Source organism: Plodia interpunctella, chromosome 9 (assembly GCF_027563975.2).
Source record: "Plodia interpunctella isolate USDA-ARS_2022_Savannah chromosome 9, ilPloInte3.2, whole genome shotgun sequence".
Taxonomy (NCBI): domain Eukaryota; kingdom Metazoa; phylum Arthropoda; class Insecta; order Lepidoptera; family Pyralidae; genus Plodia; species Plodia interpunctella.
In genome coordinates, this window is record NC_071302.1 from 7,916,541 (window position 1) to 7,931,170 (window position 14,630).

Below are 14,630 nucleotides of genomic sequence, written 5' to 3' on the forward strand. Positions count from 1 at the left end.
CAGACACTTTTCCTCTATAACTTCCATACCGTTTTTTCCTTTCCTAGAGATTTTTAGTGTATGTTTACTCTTTGCCTACTGAACAAATTTCTGAAGAAAGTGCTTAGGGTCCAGCTCACGCACTCTACACCTGCTTTTGGATCATACTTTGAGCGAACTAATACCTACTGTTTCTAACTTACGATTGACTATCAATATTCTATCTATCCATATTATATTCAATCCATGGAATTAGTAGGTACTCCGTCAGTACTTATTAATCCATGATTCAATCATTTTCAATTATCTATATTCATTCACCATCAATACTTCAACACTTGTTCATCTTGTCAGATGAGTCGAGTTTGACTTTGACATATTCACGGTCCTTGACTTGACTTGACACTTGACGTGACTCCCCAAGCAACAGCAAGCATAGGTACTTACAATGCAATAAAAACGAAGAGTAGATAATAAGATAGTATTATCTCTTTCTCTTTCAAGAAATATACATGTGTAGAAACGAGATAAACATGTACAAGGGGTGACTTTATTATTCAGTTGTCTCAGTCCGGAATACAGTTTGTGCTTTTTGTTGTTTCGATTCGTGTTCAATTTTTGACGGCAGGCTCGCAGGCCTTTTGCTTTGACCTACTTGTTATTGTGTCGTTTTACGTATCTCTAGCTATTAGTTATTATTAAAATGATTCAAGCATCTAATACTGTAATGCTAAGAGAATCATAAAAATACTAAACATGCCCAGTATTCGGAAATATCGTCGCGATACAAGCGAAGTAAGCTGTTGCCTAAAATATGTAATATTTGGTGTAAATGTATTGTTCTGGGTGAGTAACATCTTGATATTTTGATTAATTTTGTATAAATTTATGTACTCATGATTTAGTTAAAATTTAGCTTCTGTTTCAAAGTTGGCCTTTCTACATGGTTACAATCTCCAAGGCTACCTACTAAGAAAAAAGTCGTACAGTAACTAGGTAGAACCTACTAGTTGTTTGATGAATAGAGAACTACCGTTATACATATTTACCTCTTGCAAAATTATTTTGTGGTTGTAATTTAATAAAATATTGAACAAACTTCTTAATAAAGGGACCAAATAAATAGGGTTCTATTGTCTGATACTTTTTTTTTGGAGCTCATCATAGCTATATAAATCTTGTAGACAGTCTATGTACTATCAACACAAAATTTAAAGTTAATATTTGTATGTATTTCTTCGAAATGTCATTCCTTAATTTCTAGTCTACTATAGTACATAGATTTGCTTAATATTTCTTATTTTCTATTCACAGTTTCTGGGACTTATAGTGTTAGCAGTAGGTGTGTGGGCATGGACGGAAAAAGATACATTTAACAACCTCTCCCGGCTGACAAACATTGCGCTGGATCCGGCATTTATTCTTATTTGTGTTGGTGAGTTACATTGGAATTTAAACATGTATGTTTTCTTATATCAATAGAGAAAGTATGAATCTATCTTAAGAAAATAATGATTAGCATGAGCTAATATTATGAATGTGAAAGTCTGTCTGTTAGCTTTCACAGCTAAACTGCTGGGCAATAAAATTTGGTATGGATATAGTTTGTAACCCAAGGTTCATGATTTTTTATAAAAAGTTAACTTTAAAAAATCACCGCACAGGACATGCAAGACAGGTGAAACTTTGTATGAAAAATACTCTTGTGCCACCTCTATTTCTATCGATCTACAATCTTTACAAATCAACACTATTTGTTAATTTGTAATTTTAAACTAGTGCCATTGCAGGATATCCATACCTAATGATCTACTATCAGGCATTTATTAATCCCTATAAGTGTAGATTATTTTTTTAAATGCATTTTAGGAATGATTTTAGACTACACATATGATTCACTTAGTGTAGACAAAATCACTGATCTATTGTATTCACTGATTGTGTTAGTGTATAATCAAATTAGCATTGTTTGATTTCAAGGCTCTTTAAAAAAAACTATTTCTTAATGCTGATATCATAAATATTTAACAGCATTTAAATGACTTTATGCATTTCCACCACATGCTTGTGAATCATTTGACGTCTCTTGAGTCTGTATTTCATCACTTTTGATCACTATACCTATGTATCCACTTCAAGCCAGGAGATGATCAATTGAACAGCAATAGTGTATAGGGCCATGAGAGCACTGAGTAGTTAAAAGTATTCTTATTGTGTTTCTAATGGGTTTGTTGTATAGTTGTTTAAACAATCCATCCATCTAATCTGTCAGTCTCATTTCCATTCTATCCATACTAATATTATAAAGAGGAAAGATTTGTATTTTTGTTTGTAATTAAATAAACTCAAAAACTTCTTTACCCGAGCGAAGCCAGGGCGAGCCGGTAGTCTGAAATATTCTGAAATATCCCATAGGGACATTTAACAGCGCAGCTAATGTGTAAAATAAATTGTAATGATCATCTATTTGAAATTTCAGGCACAATAACATTTATAATCGGCTTCACGGGCTGCGTCGGCGCACTGCGTGAGAACACTTGCTTGTTAGCTTGCGTGAGTATTACAGTACAATTTAGTACTTATTATCGTCCTACATTCTTTGTCCTCTTCATTGTTTAACTGATTTAACAGCACATTATTTGTGTTCCATGATTTTGATTCTGAATTGAAATGAAATTTATTTAACCAATATTTCATTGAAATGAATGTGAATGTGAAAGAAGCCAAAGAAGGCTTTGGCTTCTTTCACATTTTTATATTTAATGTTGTAGGCATTTGTTGCTTTCCAGTCTTATTGGCATTTTATAACTTTCGAAACTTAAACATAATATTGCTGATATAAACAATTATATCAGCAATATTATGTTTAAGCAATATTATATTGTATACAAATACAATAGTATTTTTATTATGTACCTAATAGTAGTATTTTTTTTTAAAAGAACATGTAGCAATTTATTTTTTATTTCAGTATGCAGTATTCCTGGCTTTGTTGTTGCTGGCCGAAATGACGACTGGTATCCTGTTCTTCGTATTCAAAGACTGGGTAAATTTAATTATATTAAGTTTCATAATTTTTTTTTAATATAATAATATTTTATTTTCCAAAATCCATACAAAGAGTTAGTAGGTGATTTATATCTATGTTATTACTCTACATGACAATTTGGAACTTGTCCAGAGGAACTCCTATCTTCTAGCTTCATTATTGGACTATCTTAGCACCCAATGTGTTTTAAATATAATATTTAATTGGAGCCCTTGGTATTTGATAATAAATATTCATTCATGATGCTTGATGGTGTCCATTACAAATGTTCCAGATAAAACAGCAAGCGACGGTTGGTTTCCAAACTTTCATCACACATTACAGAGAGGACCCAGACCAGCAGAACTTGATTGACTGGATCCAGGAAGACTGGGTAAGACATTATTATTTTTTGTGGCTATAGACGACGACGACCATAGGATAGTGGTGATTAGGCTGCAGTCGTCCAGATTCGATCACCAGTCAAGATGGAAAATTATCTTTTTCAGATTGATCAGGGTCTTGGATATGTCTATCTATATAATGTATCCTTACGTATTATAAAAAGAAGGCCATCACGTCTGTCTGTATGAGTGCGAAACTCAAAACTACCGGACGTATTTTTGTATGGCTTTCACCAATAGATAGTTTGATTATAGTTAGATTTCCGATGAAAGTTTATATTTACACGTAACCCGTGAAGCCGCCTGTGAAGATTATAAATGTTATTGTGCCTGAAATTTTAAATAGATGATCATTACAATTAATAAATTGAAATGATCACCTATTTAATATTTCAGGCACATGTTTCAGCCACGCAACGGATTACGTAATGTGTAAAATATTACACATTACGTATTCCGTTGCGGGGCTTAAAAGAAGAAATGTTTAATTATACTATGTAAATATGTCTGTATTTATACTATGTAAATCAAACAAAAGTTGGCTTGATGTCAAGAATGATATGCATGCCATACTGCCAATGGTTTGACAACTAGGGATAACGACAACCTTGCGAAGTGGAGACGAAAACGTAGGAAAGCGCACCTTGGGTTGCGACGCTCATATGAGAGAGACTGTAGCATGTAAACTTGGCTTGGTAGTTGCAATGTTGCGGCGTGGAGGGCCCCCGCGACTGGGACCGCAACGCGTACTTCAACTGCTCGAGCGGCGCCGTGGGGTCGCGCGAGGCGTGCGGCGTGCCCTTCAGCTGCTGCCGCAGCAAGCCGCAGGACATCATCCGCAACAAGCAGTGCGGCTACGACGTCAGGAAACCCACCTATGTGAGTCTTCATATGTTCACAATACCGATTTATTTTTTATTCGTATCACATTTACTTTTCAGTCAGCCGTTCGTAATCTTTAACCCCCGACGCAAAAAGAAGGGTGTTCTAAGTTTGACCGCTAAGTGTGTCTGTCTGTGTACGTAGCATCGTAGCTCATCGACGGGTGAACCGATTTGGATGCGGTTTTTTTTTATTTGATAGCAATGATAACTAGCCTATACCGTCGCTAGGTTTATACCTAGACTATATACTCGTTTAAAATTTCTTTTATGAAGTATGTATGTATGACGGTAAATATGTTTTTTCGGATGGCATCTTGCAACTTACAACTCAATTTTGATTACAATAAAAGCTGTTGTTTAAAATGACATTGTTTTAAAACTTGTTTACTCATATTCTACTAATATTTCACATTTATATTGCGAAAATTTGGATGTATGTTTGGATAATTGTTACCCAAACACACAAATTATATTTGATGAATTTCGATATAATTTAGAACCGGTAGAACCTGTTATAACACAGGATACTTTCACGAAATTTTTCCGAAATTTTCATGGAAATGCACCAGGCTCAGATAACATCATGTAAAAGTTTGGTTATGTTTGTTACACTCTTACGTAATATGTTCAGAGGGCGAAGTGCGTATTTGCCTTTTACTTTTTACTATGGAATCTATTAGTAGTGAGACGCAGCGAACCAATCCAATTGCGTTGTGGTTGTCGTTGCGTCACAATAGCGCACTGTGATTGGTTAGTTGCGTCTGCGCTACGTGCTCAGTTTTACTTTTGTCTGCTCACTTAGATCTCTACAAAATTTTCTCCATGAATATTTCTTTACACCCGGGTGAGTAGGTTTGAATTTGTAACCTGTATGGCCTAGCACCTGTCTGGGCGCGTGATCTACGAGCGCGGCTGCATGTCGGCGGCGGAGGATTGGCTGCACGTGCATTTCATTTACGTCGCCGCCATTGTGATGACCCCACTCACTCTCAAGGTCCAATTATTATGACCGTAGATTGATTCAGGCTAAAGATCAAACAATAAGTGCTTAACACTTTGAACGCGTGCCTTTTTGGGCGTGAAAACACATTCTGTTAGCATATTTCTCCTTCCCTTTATTTGGCTACCGTTTGGCACACTCACACGACGTGATATCGCGAACAAAAAACCCTTACAAAATTTGCAGTCGTTTTTTAGTCGAGCCGTGGTCCAAGTGTTAACTTTACACAGCAGTTATATAACATTTATCTCTTTTTACATATTGCAACAAAAGATAAAAATCTAATGTAAAGTTTTGTAAATGTACATTGAAGCACGATTTCGAAGACGTTTGATCATTGGCCATTACATACGTACCTATGTATAGTAAATAAGTTTCACGCATTGGGCTTCAAAATATTTTATTATAAAGGGTAATTTATAATGCAAATTTGTTTCTTCCAGAAGCTCAATGCGTGCACAATTGTACATACAATCGTTATCTTGTAGAAGTGTAGTTTTGATTGACCTGTTCATTTTTAGATTTTGCTTTTTCAAACAAATCTATACAAACTATCAAACTATATATTACTTATCATTATTATATATTTAGAATTATATAATTATCACATTGAAACAAATATTTAAGTTTTTATTTAAATATTCGTTTGAGAAGGTAAAGATCTAAGATCAATGTAAGAAACATTTTTTTAGTTGTTTTATTTTCTTTTTGTTCTAGAGTTTTGATATTGGTAAGATAATTTATGACAAGGGCTGTCTAGAGGCGGCCGAGGAGTGGTTCGACCACAACCTCTTGATAGTAGCCACGTCCGCTGTTTGTACCGCTTTTGCACAAGTAAGTGTATTTAGATGCACTCTTTTGTGGTTCAATTTGTACACATTACTATATATATATTTTATAATTCTAGTCCGTATAGTTTTATTTTTTCATTATAAAAAGCATGTTTGCATTTTATTATTTTAATATGTAGATAGTTTTGATGAAAGTCGTAATTAAAATAACGGCATGTCAGATAAAAGGCTGATTATAAAACTCGGTTGCTTGGTATCAATTTATTATATAACTTAATAAATTGACATCCAGGAATTATTAAGGAATTGCGTTTAGTTTTGAATTTACAAAATCATAGTTTATTCATGTGCAAGGAAATCGTTTGTAGTGTTGTTATTTTAACTTAAAATTTGTAAATAAAATACAGAAAAAATAACAATAGATGAATATTTACAGATACTCGGCATCTGTTTCGCTCAAAACCTGCGAGCGGACATCTTCGCACAAAAGGCGAAATGGCACTGACAATCAGCCTCTCCTGCGGCCGTGTGACGAACCAATCGTCGCACTGGCGACCCATACAGCGCCCTCTACGATCATTGGACGACCAATCAGGTGCAATGCAAAAATTTGACGCGGCAATCGACAGCCAATCAGGTGCGACGTGTAGATTTTGCGCAACTTTTGACCGACTATCGGGTAGGTTTTGATGATTTTGTTATGTAAACCGATGTGTTCAGTATTGAAAATTAACAGAGTTATAGAATTTTAAAATTCGTATTTTAATGCAACAAGTTGGAATTTTATGCTTTTTTATTGTTGTAATATGCATTGCGCTTCGTCTGTTTTATTAACATTGCCCAGTTGTCGTAATGGTAAGTTCCTTTGGCATTTATTTATCTGTTTTGCAAACGGTGACTTGATAATCGATTTTAATTTGCTATATCAATGCCTTTTAAAAGTTAGTAGATAATGAATTCTTTATTGATATTAAATACGATATTTACATAAAGTTCCTGTTTAAAGGCATTTGGAAAGTTGAATTGTTCGTAACTATAAAAACATTTTGTACAAAATTTATTAGGCTTAAACAAAGCGTCAGGCTGATTTTTGATTTTCAATTTTGCCAAATGCCTGTAGAGTTTATATAGCTGAAGTTATATATTGCTAAGGATTTTCCCGATTATCGTGATCTCATTTCAAGTCCCAATGTCATACCTTCTTCCTTCAGAGTATGCATTATCATGAGATATTAGTATAGAGATATGAATCTCAAATTGTTTTTTGCATGTCACGCGAAGTTTTCAATTAACTTCTAGAATAATTCCATATAAAAATTATTTATATTATGAAGTTTCTCAATAGTCGGATCTGACTGAGTAGCGTTACGAGGCAGCCACACGAGGCATTTGCCTCGCTTGGTCAGGGTGCCTCGCTTGATCAGACTGCCGGTTCAGAACCCGAGTATCAACAAAACAAGAATCTCATTTTCTTGATCATTATGCATACTCTGTGTTCTAAACTCTTTGGACTGTTTCCCTTTACCCTTGGATACACTTCTCTTCACTCCCACTGTGCCTGATAATTTAAGATTCGTTGTTGCAGATGTTTAATGTATACTGTCAGAGGATGTTAGTCAGATCTTAAAATACTTTTACAATTTTGAAGATCTCATTCGTTAAAATTTTAAAATCAGTATTCGAACATTAGTATATAAAGAAATGTTATTTGAAGTTATTGTAAGATCTGCAGACATCAGATTGTGTTCAAAATCGGCTAAACGAGCCTTATCGGGAGCTGTGAGATGTAGTATTGAAGATAAACTATTATTACACTGCCATCTTGCACTTACTGTTTTAATATACGATAAACAGGTTTGCTGAATAACCAATACTTTTAGTTGGGTCATATAAAAAAAAAACAATCGTGCGTATGTCACTTTTATAATCGTGACTAGAGAAGTCAGCCCATAAAAGTAACAACAGTTAAGTACATTGTAAAAGTAAATCATAAAAAACATGCTTTCCGGTGTACGAAATCGTTGAATTTTATAATATTGCCTATATTGATTTAAAAGTATACTTTTTATTTTAATAATTGTACTTTGTGTCATCGCCCCCTGTATTTTTGTTTCTTTACCAGACTTGTATTAAGGAAATAATAAACTGTAAACATAATTATCACAGTATAAATTATATTTCAAGAATTGCATTTTCTACCAAAAAAAATTTTTTTTAATCTGTCGAGAGCGTTTGGGTCGCGTATGCCGTAGGAGAATAATGGCTGACAATATTGTAAGTTTAAAATGTACTATACCCATTAGGATAATGTTAATGTAAGTTATACTAAAACTAGTAATACTCATTGTTCCACTAAGCTCATTTTACAATGCTAAGATATCGTGGTGTACCACCGTGTAATTAAACTTTTTTTTAAATCACAACATCTATTGATGAAAACCATACAAAAATAGTTTTAGAGTTTATCGCGTTCATACAGACAGACGCGACAGGGGACTCCTTTTATATACTCCTATAATATATAAGAATATAGTTGTTTGAATATCAATGCGGTGGTACACTTCGTATGAAGTTAGTAGTATGTAGACTAACGGAGCCTAAGGTAACAGTAACATTTTCTGGGTCTTGGTTTTGCTAAGATAAAGTAGATAAATCGTCATTAATTGATAAAAAAGTAACAATAAAAGTCGTACTATTGAAACATCATTGACACACAATTATGACTTTATGGTAGCAGGATTGACGTCCTATTATGTAATATTTATGCTTCTGCCATGTTGGATGTACGTACACAGCAAAACTCAGTATTCAAATTTGAGCTAAAACTGAAACCTGAAAAAGGAAAACCTGACCGTTAAACTGCTGATCTGGTTCTCACGTAGACGTATAGCTTTGACTTGACTTGGAGGTCCACGACGTATAGATCTACGATCGACGTATATATTCTTCGCTTGATTGAAGAATCCTCTTCGTCATCCGGCTCGAAGGACCAATTTTGTGCAGGATTGGGGGTTTTCTTCAATAAACTTCCTTTATTTGACAACGAAATACTTTATTTGAAAATTTACAAAAAAATATAAAATTTGTGTGCTACCTACCGCAAGCGCCGTAGTCGGGGAAGTAATATTCTCGAAAGTTCTACGGTGGGCGGAGCTTCTGACTTGACGACCGAGTATGGTTTCTAGCAACTTGCCAGTAGATGGCGTTAATAATTTTAATTCAGTTTTATAAATGATTTTTACTTTTATACAATTTATTATATACATTTTCATTTTTTTTTATACATTTTCATTTGTAATCTCTGCTTTTAAGTACCTACTAGATAATGAAAAAGACTCAATTTTAGAAAGATATTTATGCAAAGCCGCGCTTGTTTACAATTTTCAATTTAGATATTTTTACGCCTTGATGACTACGATACAATCATATTGTTCGTACTGAGCGCATTCGTAATTGAATTATATTGTATCTTGTTATTTTTTATTTATCCTTTACGTAGATTTAAATGGTTGTAAACATTTTTTAAACGGTTGTACCCAATATTTTTGATGCAATCATTAAAAAAATGTTATTGAAAATAATGCGTTATTTGCTATTTACTATTTTAGGAATTGTCAAAAAGTATTACCCTGTTTGTTATACCGCCAAAAAGTATTGCAATGTTGTAAAATGTCCATGTATTTATAGATTAGTGTAGAAATTTACAATTATTTGAAGGTAAAAATGATTTTTATACACAAATATAGACTTATGAGGAAACTGTTGACTTTCATTCTATAGTAAACATACTCTTTTTCCATACCTAAATGTATGTTATGTACTATTGATGTTGCTTAAACATGTTGACACGTTAATCGTAACATAGACAAAATCAGTAATGGACATCGTCAACTAATATAGAATTTTAATTTAAGAATGGACCAACCATCACTTTTTCATCATTTTAATTAAAGTTACTACAAATTATGCTACACTCTTTGGATTTACCAGTAGGCTGTGTTGGCTGGATCCCAGGGCGGAAAATTTTTGGGGGTCGCAAATTAAAAATGTTATTAGTAGTTATGACATGTCCTATGGCTACACTAGATATATTTATTTTAATAGTTTTCTAATGGAAAACTAAAATAAATTTCTCTAGTGTAGCCATATAAATTCTTGTCGTAAATAATGAGTTTTCGGTATAAATTACCTAAAAGAAATCGATAAAATTGTGCTGGTGGTGCTAGTGACCCGGGGATGCCCTCTTTAGTACCTCCAATAGACAAGAATTAAAATTCATATGTGCAATAATTGTACCTACAAAAGCACAAAAATGTATTAATATCTCCTGTAGTTTAATCGTACAAATCAGTTTCTACAAAAAAAAAAACATGAAACAATTTTACCTCCTCATTCGAGAATTACAAGCGCAAATCGTATATGTCATGGTGACAAATGACACGCTGAGCCGTCGCGACACATGCCCGAGTGACGAGACAGCCGACGCGATGCGATGCGAAACCAATGCGAGTCTAATCGAAACTAGATTGATCTGCTATTTATTTCCATTCGCCGAGGATTACACATGGATTAGACGGCGATAGTCGCTTGGAACATGACGATAACAGTTACTATTAGTTCGCAATGGACTATTGATGAACTGTCTGTATTTTGCCATATTTACATTGCATTTTGGTGGTGGCATGCGTGTGGTTCCGCTTAGAATAGAACCATATATCCTGGCCTGACGCGGATGTCGTACGAGGCGCGTTAGGGAGCCTTGGCTGTTGATAGGCTATTCTATTACCTATTAGCATTTCCAAGGATGGTCGTCAGGCGGCCGGTTGTAAATTCATAGCCGAATCTTTAAAATGATAAGGTTTCGTGGCGTCACAGCTCCGATGCCCTGAATGAAATCGGGAACATGCAAAGACAAGAGTACATCGCATTTTTAGATTTATTTTCAGATGTAAAACATTCATCTAAACTACGGGAATAAAATTCGGATGGGACGAGTGCAATATTAGGTACATTATTCAGTTTTCCATGATCTTTCTTTGATTTTTCTATGATTCATATTTATTAAGGACGATACATATCCGTAAGGATTTAAGTACTATTTCGATGGATCCACACAATTTCCTTTCCAATAGTATATGCAAACCCTCTGTAATCTCTTTGATTGTCACTACTCTGTGGTTGAGCGGAGAGCTAACGAGCCACCGAATTAAAAATGTATGATGGTGTCCAGGCCCACTTTGTCTACCCGGGCTTTATCTGAAACGGGAGATTAAGCTCATGCCGTCTCTTTCTAACGAGGCGTCCGTGTACTGAGTGGCGGGTCACTGAAAGACTCGATACGAAGCTATGAGTTTTTATATGGACACAATAGTGATAACAGACAAAGGATTAATTATGTTGTTGATATTGACTTATAGCGCCAGGTCGCGCTGCTTTATCGGATTTGTAGCTCAACTAGGACCGTCCAATTTACGTGTCAGAATTTGGGCGTATCACGAATATAACTTGTTGTGAATTATGCAAGTGTAAATTTGTTTGTTCATGAATTTAATAGCAGCATTAGAGTTAGTGGACCTACTTACAAATCTGGCTAGTCTATGTTTTCCGTCTGGCCGTCACAGATTTTGAAATATGGAAAATTAGAAGTGCAAATCTTTTACTATATCTTCGCTTTTATGCTCATAAAATAGTACGTTCACCGAAAAATTAAATTTATAGATTGTAATGAGGTTGTATTGTATTCTTAGTAGGTACGATTCACAATTAGTGTCACAAACACACTAGTAGTGAATCGTACATTCTTGCGAGTGATACATAGTGCTACGACTACGATGATAATGAGTAAACTGCGATTTCTAATATGTACATAAATAATTACAACTGCGTCCATCAAATATTCACATTCCCAGTAGGTACCTTATGTACCTACTTAGTTCCATTTTTTTCAAATACAATCATATTTTTTGCCTGTCTGCTATATAAAAATCTGTCTAAATGACGTTTGTATGCAGCGATGTTCATATCATGGAATTAGTAAGTACTCCGTAAGTACCTACTAATTCCATGGTTCATATTTATTTCGATCATTATAATAATTCATATTCATATTATATAATTGCCAACCAAGTGTTAGCAATTAGTGCTTATCTATAACTTAGTCACCTTTTACAGGCGACTTGTGATGCCATTTGTTCCCAAGAGGAACAATAGATTTGCATAAAAAATTTCAGGCCGGTTTTTGTTCGACTTCAATTATGTATTTTCACTTATATAAGTTCAAACATGAAATTCGATTATTTTAGTGCAGATGCCGTGTAAACGTTAGTTACTCGTTGGGTATTTTCTCTAATATGCATTGAGAATGGAACGGAAGATTCGATCGAGTGCGAGAGAAATGCCTGGCATAGGTAGGTAGGTATGTCCTGAAATAACGCGCGTTGCGTTTTTTCACTTTGACACAATTCTATTGTTTTAATATTACATATTCTATGGCTCAGTACTAGCTTTGAAATGGGAGATTAGGTTGTCCAGCCATCTCTTTCGGGAATGTGTCAGAAACACACGGTGCATAGAATATTTAATTGTTTGTAAATTATTCATTTTAGCATAACTACTGTAGACAGTGCACGGCGCAGCTGTAATTTGGTTTAGGAATTTTAGAGCAACAGTAGAATAGACAAAAGAATATATAAATAAATCATAATCTGTTTTTTTTTTATGATACTTATAACATTATATTATTATTTTTAATTAAATTATAATTTTTAAATGTTGCAGCTAATTTACCCGTCGGTTCATTTTATTTAGATTATCGGTTAAGCCCAGGTTTTGTGAGATGAGAGATTTTGTTTTTGGTAAAATTGTTTTTGTCAAATAAATAAACGTGCTTTTACATTTATATTATGGGTAGTATTTATATCAGTATTATCCCAGTTGCTTTACGAATAATGGAGGTACGCCTAGTTTATATTTAACTCCAAGGCCTATGCCTTGGAGTAAAATATAAACTAGGGCCCTATCTAAAATATTTAATATCGTTTGTTCAGTATTCGATGTACTCCACATTCGACTTAATACACATAATCAATAAAAGTCAAAATATATATGTATCAATTTATAGTTTGTAAGTCAGATTCCGAGGGGTGCCCTGAGCTTGTGAGGCCCAGGGCGCCGTCCCGTCTAGCCCTCAGGTAGTACAGTATCTTCAGTACCTTACAGTACTGGCGCAAATCCAACATCACGTTGGGGTTGCACCGGACTGTTTGTGAAGAAACTCAATACTGGGCGTATCCATCTCTGTGGGACTGATGTCGGAGTCGGAGGAATAAAATACATCAAAGAAGAAAAAAACAGTCGAGCTTTCCCAGTCCTAAAAATGTAACTCCCAATTCTGTAAATAGTATCTTGTTGACTTATAAGTCAGCAACTAAACGACAACACAACACAAGTAATAGAAAGCTATTGCTCCGTTCCAATAAAGCGGGTCCACACGTGACACTGTATTTAATTTACAATTCGTCGCGTCCGAGTCCATTTGGAGCTGGACTAACTAAAACTAATGCACCATTCCTGTCGGACTTATCACAGTTTACGTCCGGGACGTGTTTCTTGTCGAACAACTAACAATGTACACTAATGTCTGGGTGGACTCACTGGGAGCGTTGATAAAGCGAGTGAAGTGTGTACGACTGTAAGTACATACAAATCGGTTGGAGTTATCCTTCTGTTGACATAAATTTGAATTTTGTTAAAGAAACTCTGTAGTGGGCATAAATAATGATAATGTCCGGTAGGTAGTTTTAAAATCATGTCAAATATATTGCCTGTAGGTAGTTTTAAAATTCATGTCAAATGCCTTTAGGCGTTAGCAATAACACACTCGAAAACTATATAAATAACTATTTCTAGGATACTAGTTTTTGCCCGCGGCTTCATCATGTATGCAAAATTCGTGAAGAGGTAACAAACAATCTTACTTTCGCATTTATAATATTAGATAATATATAATCAACCAGAGAATTTATTTCCTATGATTTTGCTATGGCCGACTGTAGCCCCTCTACACACACAAAAGCTACGACGTAGAAGATACGTCTTACCCTGTAAAAAAAAACAACTAAATATGTTTTGTCACCACCGCAATTTATAATATTCGCCGTTGACAAAAAGAGACAAGACATACTTTAGCGTAAAGTATTTTAACTTTTTTTAAGAATAACATAGGGGTAGTCTGTAAATGCTACGCAAATCTGTCAGGTATTTCTTTTTGATAAATTCGCACACTCACGTTTTTTAAATAAATTGACGTTATATATAATGTCGTTGTAGCGGCAACTTAATTTAATAAAATATTGTATTTCATTTCAAAATTAGGTTAATAAATTATGTATTCTCGTATTCTCTCTACAAGCATAATAACTATTACGAACAGAGAGGGCTTTTAATAAATTACATACATGACAGATTGTGACAAAAGCGGAGGGTACAAAGCTTTCTCATCTCATATAAATCATATCATACACTATCATTAGCGATACATTAGCG

At 34.5% G+C, this 14,630-nt stretch overlaps 1 protein-coding gene across 2 annotated transcripts; it reads left to right on the forward strand.

Moving 5' to 3' along the window:
• The first annotated feature begins 434 nt into the window (after positions 1 to 434).
• Positions 435 to 9,845, forward strand: Tsp26A (Tetraspanin 26A). 2 transcript variants are annotated; one of them, XM_053749612.2, is made up of 9 exons: positions 705 to 825; positions 1,294 to 1,414; positions 2,459 to 2,532; positions 2,951 to 3,025; positions 3,303 to 3,401; positions 4,111 to 4,290; positions 5,176 to 5,289; positions 6,013 to 6,129; positions 6,523 to 9,845. In XM_053749612.2, the coding sequence occupies exons 1-9, from the start codon at positions 736 to 738 to the stop codon at positions 6,589 to 6,591; spliced, it is 939 nt and encodes a 312-aa protein (XP_053605587.1). In that variant the 5' UTR covers positions 705 to 735; the 3' UTR covers positions 6,592 to 9,845. The 2 variants fall into 2 exon arrangements, with proteins under 2 accessions (XP_053605586.1, XP_053605587.1); XM_053749611.1 differs by lacking the exon at positions 5,176 to 5,289 and having other exon boundaries at positions 435 to 825.
• Positions 9,846 to 14,630: the final 4,785 nt, after the last annotated feature.